This window comes from Paramisgurnus dabryanus, chromosome 2, assembly GCF_030506205.2.
Source record: "Paramisgurnus dabryanus chromosome 2, PD_genome_1.1, whole genome shotgun sequence".
NCBI classification, from domain to species: Eukaryota; Metazoa; Chordata; class Actinopteri; order Cypriniformes; family Cobitidae; genus Paramisgurnus; species Paramisgurnus dabryanus.
In genome coordinates, this window is record NC_133338.1 from 12590052 (window position 1) to 12602415 (window position 12364).

Genomic DNA, 12364 nt, shown 5'->3' on the forward strand with positions numbered 1-12364 from the left:
ACTGGATATAAAATTCAGTGGCACACTCTCAAATTTTGGTGGCAAAATGTCACCATTTGGTGGCAGTCTGGAGCCCTGTTTTAAACACTTCCCTCCCCATTATCTAAACAGATGTCCGTCCCTGAACTCAACCATACGTCTGCATCTTCCTTGCACATCCAAAAGCATTAACCTTGAAAAGTCATAAAACTGGCACAGAAAAGATAAAGGGATAGTTCACCCAAAAATGAAATTTCTTGTTGTTACAAACCTGTATAAATCTCTTTGTTCTGATTAACACAAATATATTTTGAGTAATGTCTGTAAGCAAACCAACTATGAGCCCCATTCACTTCCATAGTAGGAAAAAGAAAACTATGGAGGCGAATGGGACTTATGAACAGCATGGTTTCAAACATTACTCAAAATAGCTTTCTTCATGTTCATCGGAACAAAGAATTTTATACAAGTTTAGAACAACATAAAAATGAGTAAATGAAGAGAGAATTTTTTTCTTTTTTTTGTGAACTATCCCTTTATTTCAGTTCTGAGAAAGGCTCAGAGCATTTGGCGGCAAATGGCACTAGGCTTGATTGATCACGTTTTATCTAAAGAGACAGCTAACAATATTCTATATCAAATTCAATGACGTTCAAGAGGTAAATGAATATGTGTGCGATAGTGTCTAGGGGTGTTGACATTTATTGGCAGTAAAATGTCATGACGTTTTGCTGGTTTCCTCTTATGAGAAGGACTGGACAGTGTAGACCGCAGCTTAGTGTGTCCAACCAGGCCATATAAAGAGAACTAGGACAATCGGCCTGGGGAACAGGGAGAGACCTGTCAAACAAACATATTTATTAATCATTAACAGCCATGTTTACTTTCATATTTCAATTCTTACATTTCAAATGTTAATTATTTATTAACCTCAAACAGTACCAGATTTTGCTTTGTTTGTGTAGGAATAACACATTAACTGTTCATGTTTTAAAAAAAATTCCCCCGATAATGATTACGGTGTTACAGTCAATACTCACACTAGAACCAGCGCAGCATTCTTAGAATTCTTCCTGATGATCTCATTTAGCCTCACTTTTCTTTCCGACTATCAAAGAAGGATGGAAAAATTACAGCTTCTGCCACGTTAAGTTTAATGGTACACACACACATTCTGGTTTCCACGTTTTGTGGGGACATTCCATAGACATAATGGTTTTTATACTGTACAAACTGTATATTCTATTCCCTTCCCCTAACCCAAACCCTAACCCCAACCATTATTGAAAACTGTATTGTACATTAGATTTTCAATAAACATTATTCTGTTTAAAGCGTTTTTCCTAATGGGGACCTCAAAATGTCCCGACAAGGTCAAAGATTTACTGGTATTCCTATCTTGTCTCTTGACCAATTGTCCCCACAACGTGATAATTACCATGTACACATACACCCGCACACACCTTGAGTTTAAGAGCTTCTATCTCTTTGTCTGTAACTTTCCATGGACACGCCTTCCTTTGCTGTTGTACTGTCCTCTCATCAAGCTGTCTTTCATTTACAGTGAAGGGGGTGATAAGGTCCTCAAAGCGCCTTGTGCTACAGAGAATGAAAATGCTTTTATCTTAACTTTTCAGCATTTGGATTTAAAGTACAGTGACTGGGAAGGGACATGTTCGATTAACTTTGTTTCATTGTGGACATGACATAGGCCTATTACATATTGCCATATTACATCCCCTGCTGAAAAAAACCCCAATAGAAACCATCACAGAAATTCTGTTGGTTTACTTTAAGATACTATTAGCTTTTACCATTAAAACCACAACAACGCTTTTTTTGTAATGTGTTTTAATGGTCTCACGCTCACCAATAGAACCCAACACATACCAGAAATGACCCACAGAGACCATTAAAGTTTCCATTATAACCAATAAAATTCCTTTTAAACAATTTAATAGGATTAAATTACTATTTTTTTATTCATCAGGTCATCATGAACTGCACTTATACAGCATTTATTAACATTTGTTAATGTTAATTTCAACAATTACTAATACTTCATTAAAATCTTGTTAACGTTGAACAATGAACAAGCAATTAAAAGATTTATTTCTATTAACTGACATTAACAAAGATTAATAAAGACTGTAACATATGCACTGCTCATGGTTTGTTCATGTTAGTTAATATATTAAATAATGAACCCTATTGTAAAGGGTTACCAAAATTACAAATGTGATCCTGCTTGGGAAGCCCCGGGAGCAGTTCAGCGATCATATTTAATTTTGAGATTTAGCGCGTCAAAGTAGTTATAACCACAAAAAAACAACAACAACAAATGACATATAATTTGTGATTGTTACTGTAAATGATAAAAACTAAACTTATATACTATTACTTAAAAGTTAATTCATAACAAAAAACACTGAAATTAATGATTTTATTGAAATGTGACGTACTTACCAGTGCATTACTTTTTTGTTTCTTCAACTTTTAAAGATTGTGAATGCATATAAGGATCGGCATTTTTAGTAATATCAAATATTTGAGTTAATTAAAAAACGATTATTTGTTTATTTAACATTTTTCATTAAATATAATGGTTATACACAATTGATCCAAAATGCTTCATACAATAAGGTTTCTTCAATTTTTCTGCATTTACCAAAACAATGAAAATAAATGTCTTGGCAGACCTGAGGGGTGGCTCCTGTTTTTTAATTTCTTGACTCAATTTTTAATGACTCATATTATAAAGATTGCTTTATAATTCAGAATTTATAGCAACATGCAGTAACATGATATTATAAATATAAAAATAGCCACTTCTTACAGCAAGACATTTTATATTTGTTCTTCTATGAGTGTTAAGAGAGTGTCTTGCTAGTAACTTTTGAATGTGAGCGTCTCTTTTATTATAAACTCTTTCAGAGTGTCTTCAGCAGGCATATATTTTGACGATGTGCGATGCACAGTTTCACTTGATGCACCAAATACTTATTTTAAAATGACGATCCACACACAACATCACAAACACCTGTGCTATCTGTGCATAGGATACTATATTCCTAATACTATAGTATATAGGAATTGACTACTGTTTAATAATATAAATAAACAGACAGACGCAAATTGTCCTGTCATATATTTACTTATTAAAGATTTCTTATAGTGTTAAAATCTAATTTTATTTATGTAGTTCCAATCTCATGCATGATATTGTCTTGTGAGCTAAGTGTATCGTTGCCTGTTAGCATTTACACATATTACTTCATTTGAATGTTTCATTCTGTGTGACACAACATGACAATACATTCCCAATGAATTCCCATTACTAGTGGTCATACAGGTCTCTTTATTTAAACTTGTGGCAACAGGAAAGAATGTCTTTCCTCAACACAAGTACACTCTGTAAAAGCATGTGTTCATTTTAACAAAAAAAGTTTACACATTTTTGCTATTTAACAAATTATGTGTCATTTTGTGTTAAAATAAATTAAAGTGATAACACAATTTGTGTTCAAAGTAATCTTTTGTTGTTCCGAAAATAACACAGAGATATGTGTAGTTTGGTGTTGTTCCAGTTGTTTTTAACACATCCATTTTAAAGTGTAGTAGTGTCAAAAAAAAAAAAAAAAATTTAATTCCCTAAAAATAATGTAGTGTTCCAAGTTTAGAATTTTTTAAGTGACTTACTTTTTGGCAAGTGGCGGTTGTTCGCTGTCTGTCATAACGATGACATCATGAACATCCAAACGGAAACGCTGAAGCATATTCATCATTCTACAAAAAAAGTTTTATATATTCACTCAGTATTATATATAAACCAAAATGTCTCTCCAGAAAGTAAAGTGACATTGTTGCACATGTATATAACAATATACAACAAGACTAATTGACTTTTTGTGGATTTTGGCCAGAAGTCACCTACGCTGTCAAGAAAAAATGATCAAAAAGTGATCAGCACATGTCACATATCTCACAACAAATTGTGATTTGAATATAAGGGAAATTTCCCGAACCTAACCCCCCCTCCCCCATTACTATGCAAGGGAATGGATGGGTACACTGCAAAAAATGACGCATTTAAGTGAATTTGTGCTTAAAGAGTAACTAAACCCCTGGTCAGAGCCTGACTCCACCCACTGGCAATATTTGAAAAATGCAAGAAAAGTGGGCAGATCCCAACGGAGATAGAGGGGACGAACTAAGCTCATACCAAGTGTGTGGTGAGATCGTAACAAGGGCGTGGTGAGCTTGAAACTGCTTACGTCACGAGTCATTTTTTTGGACCCAACATCCAATAGGAAAATTCAACTGCAATAGCCACCGTTCAACCTGAAGAGGGCAGCACTCAGACGTTTTTACACCATATATTGCAGTATTGAAACACTTTATATCTAAATGTCAAAAAACTTACTAAAATCAATGAACAGCACTAATAAAGCATCATTCTTACAGATCATTAACTAAAAAAAGTTGGTTTAGGGTTTAGTTACTCTTTAAAGCAAGCAAAAAAACTGTGAAGAAACTTTTTACAATTTTTATACCCCAATGGCAGATTATTTGCTTGTTTAAATTCACTGAAATTTTATATTTTTGTCTAAAAACTAGACTTATTTTCTTAGATCATTGACAAAAATACAGTTTTTTTGCAGTATATACCTTGTATCATTGTTCGTATGGCTCTCTTACATCTGCAAGTGACTTGTTATACACATAGGTCACAGATGTTGCATTCCTTAACATCTTCTGAGTTAAGTATTAAAGCACAAACAGCAGTGTTTTCTTACACGCAAAGAAATGCACACACGCATAAGCCAGCACATCCAAGAGTTTGTGTATGCAGGCAGAAATGTAGGCTAAATGCGCGTTAGCTTTTCGCACAGCTCGTCTTCCTCCACCTATCCTCGGATAGCTTTTGTTCTTGTTTCATTTGCGGGTGTAGTTTGAGTGATGTGTTACAGAGATACTGCCCCCTGCTTTACCGGAGGTGAATGTAACAAACATGAAATACGTCCAGAGGCATTTTTTTATAGATAGAGTTAAAGTACGGGAGAAATATGGGAAAGTATTTAAACGGGATAAGAGTGGAAAAGAATGGTAAAATACGGGAGAATCCCGGCAACAACGGGAGGGTTGACAGGTATGATATGTCACTGGGGCAGTACCCTTTAAAAAGCCTGAAAATGTCATAATTTACTAACCTCATGTGGTTCTACCTGTATGAGTTTTTTAAAGTCTCCCTACATCATAATAGCAAATGTTACTACTGGTGTACCGGATCACAGCTGATCCGTACGGATCACGACCCACACTTCGGCTTGCATGCGATTTGCGGATTAATACACAAATTTAAATAGGGAAAGTTTATTATTTGCACGTGTTTAAGCTATTTAAGCACAAAAAGGCGCTAAAGTGAGCAGTTTTCTGTACGCACAGACACACATGTGGTTGAATGTGTCCGGTCCAACTACAATCAGACGTGATCATCCCTATGACGTTCAAAGAACTCTTGATATGCAAATTTTAGAGAGAGTTATGCTAATGTGTCTCATACTTTCTTCTCTTTATTTACCAAAAGCACTGGCCTACTGCAACGCGTTTTCGTTCAGAACACATGAACCAGCTGAAACGGACACGGAAATCAGTGATTACATAGCCGCTAACGTAGTTGCAACATTTGGAAAAGCGAGGTGCTAGAGAGCACTATTCGTTTGAATGCAAAATACAATTTCACTACTAGATGGGGGAAAATCTATTGTCTCTAAGTAAACTCAAAGGTGCATACACAAAGAGACATGTTTCAAAAAGCAGGCACACATATAATCCTCTGTTCCCTTTCAATACGGTTCACTTCGCATTGCATCAGTTAGCTGACACTATGGGGGAAACTCCTGTTTACTCCGTGTCTGAAGCCTATTGGTTAACGTTTGTACAAAGTACAGACCAATGACGTTTGAACCCGTGCGCGGGATGCACACGTCCTTATATAAGCTCGATTCAATCGTCAGGAGCTCATTATTTTCTCCTTCAGCGCGAACCTCTCGCTGCTCCGAAGAAGAAGAAGAAGCCTTACCTCGCCGTCGAAAAAAGCCCTGCAGCGTAGTCCAGGCCTAGCGTCTTCCCCTGCCGTTTTCCGGCTGAGAACCGAAGATAGCAGAGTCCAGGTCTAGCGTCTTCCCCTGCCGCTTTCCGCCCGAGACCCGAAGATAGCCTTCGCTTGCCGTGGTACGAGCCCTGTGCAGCGGACACATGCTTGACGAGGTCTCCCCTGCGGCCGCCCGGTAAGATCAATATTTTTAATATAAAGCTATAAGCTAAAAGAGCAGGCGCTGTTGTAATAGCGTCCAGCACAGCGTCTCGGTGAGCCTCTCTGCTATGAATTTCCTCTGAGCGCGTTACCGGTCTGGCACCTCCCACGCCGGGACCGCGCTTATATGCTTTGGTTGTCTTATCCATGTTTCGTGCTCCCCCTGCTGTTCCTCTCTCGCCGGGATGAACACACGGCGAGCCATGAGACTAGATGGATGCATAGACAAGCACACACGGACTAACCCCCCCTGTGTTCTGTCACACCGCAACCGTTCATGCTTACAGAGTCCCTTCGCTCCTCTCACATTCAGTGGCGAGATCTCTGGCACATATATTAATCCCCCGAGTGCATCAGGTGATACCGTTCATACGACGCATGGCTGTTCTGTCTGTGTTGCTGCTCCCCTTTGCCGTTCCTCTCTTGTTGAGATGAACAAGCAGGGAACCGTAGAACTGGATAGATGCATACGACAAGCAAACACGGGCGATCTGCCCCTGTTCTCTGTCATAGCACAGCCACTCATGCTCCACGCTCGCGGAGTCCCTCGCTCCTTTCCCCACAGTGGTGAGGTCTCTTAACGGCTTAGTTAGCATGCGGTATTACGGCTCCCTGCCTCTAAATGCAGCTGTCTAGTGTTCAACGATTACAGAGCTTCATGCCCCTCCCCTCCTGGAGCGGCGCGATCTCATTCGTCTGCTCGATAGGGCGGATTCGCCGCTATTGGAGCACCAAGAACACTCATTATAAGAGCTACCGGCTCACTATTCATCTATACAGAGCTTCATGCCCCTCCCCTTCTGGAGCGGCACGATCTCATTCGTCTGCTCGATAAGGCGGACACGCCTCTATTGGAGCGCTAAAACACTTATTATAGAGCTTTACTGGCCTGAGCCTGTCTCACTTCGGAGAGCTCACTATTCGTCTGCCCGGTCATTTCTCTCTGGTTTAGACGGAATCAGAGGCAGAACGAATTTGTTTATAATATACTGAGGCCGAATACCTCCCTTTATTCAGTCCCGTCCTATATTAGTGCGCTGAATATTGGTACAATCTTATATACCCGGTTTTCTGCCCTCTTAATAAACGGCAAAACCGCGGGCCTCACGCCAGACTTCCTCTCTGCGATGGGTTCAGTCTGACATTAAACCACCTAGACATACTGCTCTGCTCTGCGAGCACAGCTGCATCAACAGAGAACGAAACTGTCTGGGAGAAAAGGGGTTAAGTCGCGCCTCGGCTGGACTGCCCTGAAATGTTTTCTGTGTGCTGTTTATCCAAACATACTGTGTAATACTGTCGGTTATGCGACCTCACTATAGTGGCAAACGGTATTGAATTCCTCTAAAAAGAGTAATTTCCGTGCTTACTATACTGTGTATTGACACCCACGGTTGTACGGTGTCTCTAAACACTTTATCGCCTTACTGACAAGCAATCAGTAATACGCACACACGGCCCGCTGTCCATAATTCTATCGACGCTGCCGAAAAAACCCCGGTTTGGCCATATACTGTGTATTGACACACCACGACTGTACGGTGTCTCTAACACCTTTCTGCCAAATTCGCTTGCAGCCCACCTCAGTTTCTCCGCTACGATGCTGATGGCGCAAACGAGCACGGTCTTACGGCTGTTATTCTCTCTTCCTAGAGAGACGACAGCCTCAGACTTTTGCATGGCTCCAAGCGTTTGAAACGCGCCCTCTCCGGACGGCCACTCAAAGGCTTACAGCCAAGCGGTTTATGACGTTTTTCGGCCATATAGCTGATTTATATTAGCGGATCCGAAGACGCTCACACCTCCGCTCCAATACTCGGAGATATTAAGGGTAATATCAACCTCAAGTGAGCTTGCTACCCGCCACAATAAGTTTCAAAGCTCAAAGCGCGCGCACAGTCAGACGCGCGGCATCTCGTTTCAAGACGGGCTCACGTACCCCTCTAACGAGCCTCAGAAAGCTGATGTCGTGGCATTCTGTTCATAAGTCCACTTCAGTTTGACTAAGCAAAGGTCCCGCTCCGAGCTGACGGCCGGGAAGCTTATGCTTGAGTTATACACGGCTGCATAAAGTGCTACCTAGGGATGCACGATAAATCACATGCGATACCACGCGCATCACGTCAGTAATGCCGGTTCCTTGATTAGTATTAAATCGCCATCAGCTGTTTTCAGATGGCGCGACATTAACTGCACAGAGCCGTAGTTCCCTGACAATTTGGGCCATATCGCATACATATCGCAGGCGATACGTCTGCGATAATTAATGCGAAATTGCCCCGATTGTCAGGGAACTACGGCTATGTGCAGTTAAAGCTGCTCCATCTGAAAACAGCTGATGGCGATTTAATACTAATCAAGGAACCGCCATTACTGACGTGATGCGCGTGACAAACACATGCGATTTATCGTGCAGCCCTAGTGCTACCATTACGAGATCGCCAGCATCTGCTATGGGTTGAACACGCTTTACGACGGCAATCAGCCTTCGGCGCGTGGAACGCCCGTTTGTCTCATATCAATCACCTTGAACTGTAAATATGGTACATTAAGGGGATGATTTAGCACTGCAGCACTCTCGACCGTGTTATTGTGATAATGCGGTCGGGCAAACTACGGTGGTTTCATTATTTACCGAACCAGACTGAGATCTCGCCCCCTGTACAAGCTGACGAGTCATCTCCTTTATAAACTCATTGCATTGCTTTAAAAGCTATGTTCAATCAGAGTGATACGCATCTCATGCAAAAACTACCAAGATGCAGAAATATTAACCCATTACGATAGGCGTGCGGAGATGGCATCCGTGGGACACGACCTACATTACGTGCCTTATGACACGCTGACACGAGCTGCTAGGACCCCTTTCGCGAGGCGTCCTTATGCAAAGTCTGATCCATTCTGTCTAGTGACATTGAAAAGTATAAACCCCCGCAAATCGTGGGTGGAACACTTTTCTCCTCACTACAGATGCTCGTGCACGGCGGCTCTCTCCCCTACCTATATCTATGTGGCCGTGATAACCGCGAACCACGCTTTTACGACCGACCATTCATTTAATTCACAAGCCTGTCATCTCTCAGATGCGGACGGCGGCGGTAACGGCGAACCATGCTTTTACGGCTGGCCATTCACTTTATTCATAAGCCTGTCATTTCTCGTTACATTCATCAATCATATCTGTACACATTCACGGCGCGTTCTGTGCACTGATTTATCTATATGCCTTCACGGTGCACTGAAGGGTTCACCCGTGTGCGCACACTTTATTATCAGAACACATGACGGCGCGCTCGAGAATCTTGCCGGCCTGTGCATTATAACACTCTGATTCACGATGTATTCAAGCGTTCACCTGTGCCCGTGCAATTTATAGTCAATACACATTTACGGCGCGCTTGGAAAGCTCACCAATCTGTGCACTACAATACTTCTTATATGCATCCCGATGCGCTCGAGGGCGCACCTGGGTTCACACTATTGTGATATCTGTATAATCCCACGCTACGAACCGTTCTGCCACATATTATAGTCAGATCGGCCGTTCGTGAGCTTCGCAGATCACTCACTACGTATATCTATATTTGATATCTGCTACGCGGCCGGCAGGTCTTCGCCGTCTACGTTGTCAGATTGTAGAGCTTAGACGTCCCTGCCCTACAAGCGCAGGTTCTCTCGGCTCAATCATGCACGCTCATGCATTTTATGTGTACACCACGGTGCACTCAGCGAGCTCACCAACGTGACTCTGAATTTACTTATCCTGCACACCCGCGGCGCGCTCGGTACCTCGCCGTCTTGTGCTATGTTATGTGCCCCCGGTGCGTTTAAAACCCCACCGTGTGCGCGTCAACATTTTATATGGTGCCTACACATTTGCTTTTAACCTGTGAATATGCCGGGTATAGGGCCACACGTAGTTTCTCTCCGGTAAGGCACTTCAGTACGTTGTGTATGCACGGCGTGATGGGATTACGTTCCCCCATAGCGTCAGCTAACTGACGCAATGCGAAGTGAACCGTATTGAAAGGGAACGCTTAGGTTACTCACGTAACCCCGGTTCCCTGAAATAACGGGAACGAAGCATTGCGTCTCTTGCCATGCTACAAACGTCTATGCAGCGAGTGTTATTCGGCTGCGCACTTTAGTCGAATAATAATGAGCTCCTGACGATTGAACCGCGCTTATATAAGGACGTGTGCATCCCGCGCGCGGGTTCAAATGTCATTGGTCTGTACTTTGTACAGACGTTAACCAATAGGCTTCAGTCACGGAGTAAACAGGAGTTTCCCCCATAGCGTCAGCTAACTGACGCAATGCTTCGTTCCCGTTATTTCAGGGAACCGGGGTTACGTGAGTAACCTAAGCATTCTTAAATTTTTTTATTGTTATTAGATTTTTCCCGCCACTTTTTTGATGATCTGAAAAATTATCCGATCCGTGCCACAAAAAACGTAATATGATCTGATCGTGAGTTTTGTGATCCGTCACACCCCTAGTAGTTGCCATTATTTCTCAAAATATGTTTTTTTGTGTTCAATAGAATAAGAAACTCATACAGGTTTATAACAACATGAAGATGATTAAATGACAAAAAATTTATTTTTGGGTGAACTATTCCTTTAAAGTTCATTCTAATTCTTGAATCTAGCAGTAATTTTAATGATCTAGAGCAATCAGATAACACTAATGATTTTATGTTACTTTAAATTTACTTCACTCAAGTGTTTTTTATCCAACTAATAATTAACTTTTTTCAGTTCACTGTCTCTTAAATGTGAACTCACTCTTTGCGATCTTCTTCCATTGTTTGCTGTTTTCCAATAATGAACACTCTGACTTTGCTTTGTCTCCAGCGTTTCCTTCTTGTCAACAGGTAGGGTACTAAAAGAGTTAAACCTGAGAGAGAAAAAAAAGAGTTGACTATAAAGTTGTCAAATCATTCATATCATAAAGTCGTAGATCAAATCAAAGATTGTGAAATTTCATGTAATGATTACAGTTCATGTCTGACCTCCATCATCAGAGATCCAGTACACATCAATATTATTCTTTCCCTGTATGGTTTGGAACACTGTTTTGATCTGTTCGTTTGCAGTATTTTTTGTGTCATAAATGTCTAAAAGTACAGAATTAGAAGAGGGAACAATCAAGTGACACGTTACAGAATTCAAACAGGACAAAGTACTAAGAAAAGATGCAGGAGTTAAGAACTGATCTATTCAGTTTACTTACCTGAGGTGGCATATGAATTTTGCTGTTCAGCTTCAATGGCTTCACCCATCTCAAAAGTCAGGTTTACTGTCAGATACCAGTGAAAGCATTAGTTGGACTTTTCATACATACAGCACTGTTGGGGATCACTACACTAACGCTACACTAGAAACATTAACAGAAATTGTGTATTAAAATTATCCCAAAAGTTCCAAAGGATGTGTTATTATTATTTAAAATAATAAATAAAGGCTCATCCCTTGTCTCCCTTGTAATTGTCCCCCACGTTTATTGACTCCACAGCTGCGCTATCCTCTGTTTCCGGTTGTAGGAACTATTGCAACATGAGTGGACAAACAAGGAAGTGGTGGTTATACAGCATTTATTACACGGCTCTCTGGAATGCTTGATTCTGATTGGTCAGTTGAGACATTTGCAGGTTCGTTCTTTTCAAATAATAACTGCTCCAAAGTAATAACGCATAGCCGGTACTACTTGTATGTTTAAAATCCCTCCGCGCCAACAAAGATTACCGTTTGGCGCCATCTTGTGACAAACACTGGACAACCACAATTAACAATAGAAAATTTCGACATTCATTTTAACATGTATGGAAAAAACAAAACATTTAAACAGTGGATAGATTTGGATACACAGGTGTGATGAGGCAGGTAATTAATTAACAAGAGTCCAGGTGACGACAATCAGAACAGAAACAAGACATGACACGGATCAACCGTGACATTACCCCCCCCCCCCTTAAAAAGTGGCTTCCAGACACAACAAAACAAAGTCTGGGAGGGCGACTCAGTGGGAGGGACTCCCTGCCCTGCCGGCTTCGCCCCGGCTTCCGCC

The 12364-nt window shown here is 41.1% G+C and overlaps 1 protein-coding gene across 1 annotated transcript in view; it reads right to left on the bottom strand.

Annotated features, from left to right (window-relative positions):
• Positions 1-646: 646 nt before the first annotated feature.
• The window catches only part of slc12a10.1 (solute carrier family 12 member 10, tandem duplicate 1), a 42767-nt gene continuing 31049 nt past the window's right edge, over positions 647-12364 (bottom strand). Inside the window, exons 20-26 of the mRNA XM_065255008.2 lie at positions 11531-11596; positions 11310-11414; positions 11083-11194; positions 3679-3765; positions 1443-1578; positions 1020-1087; positions 647-819 (exon numbers count right to left, since the gene is read on the bottom strand). Coding sequence (XP_065111080.2) covers positions 681-819; positions 1020-1087; positions 1443-1578; positions 3679-3765; positions 11083-11194; positions 11310-11414; positions 11531-11596 — 713 coding nt within the window. The 3' untranslated portion in view covers positions 647-680. The remainder of the gene's footprint in view (positions 820-1019; positions 1088-1442; positions 1579-3678; positions 3766-11082; positions 11195-11309; positions 11415-11530; positions 11597-12364) is intronic.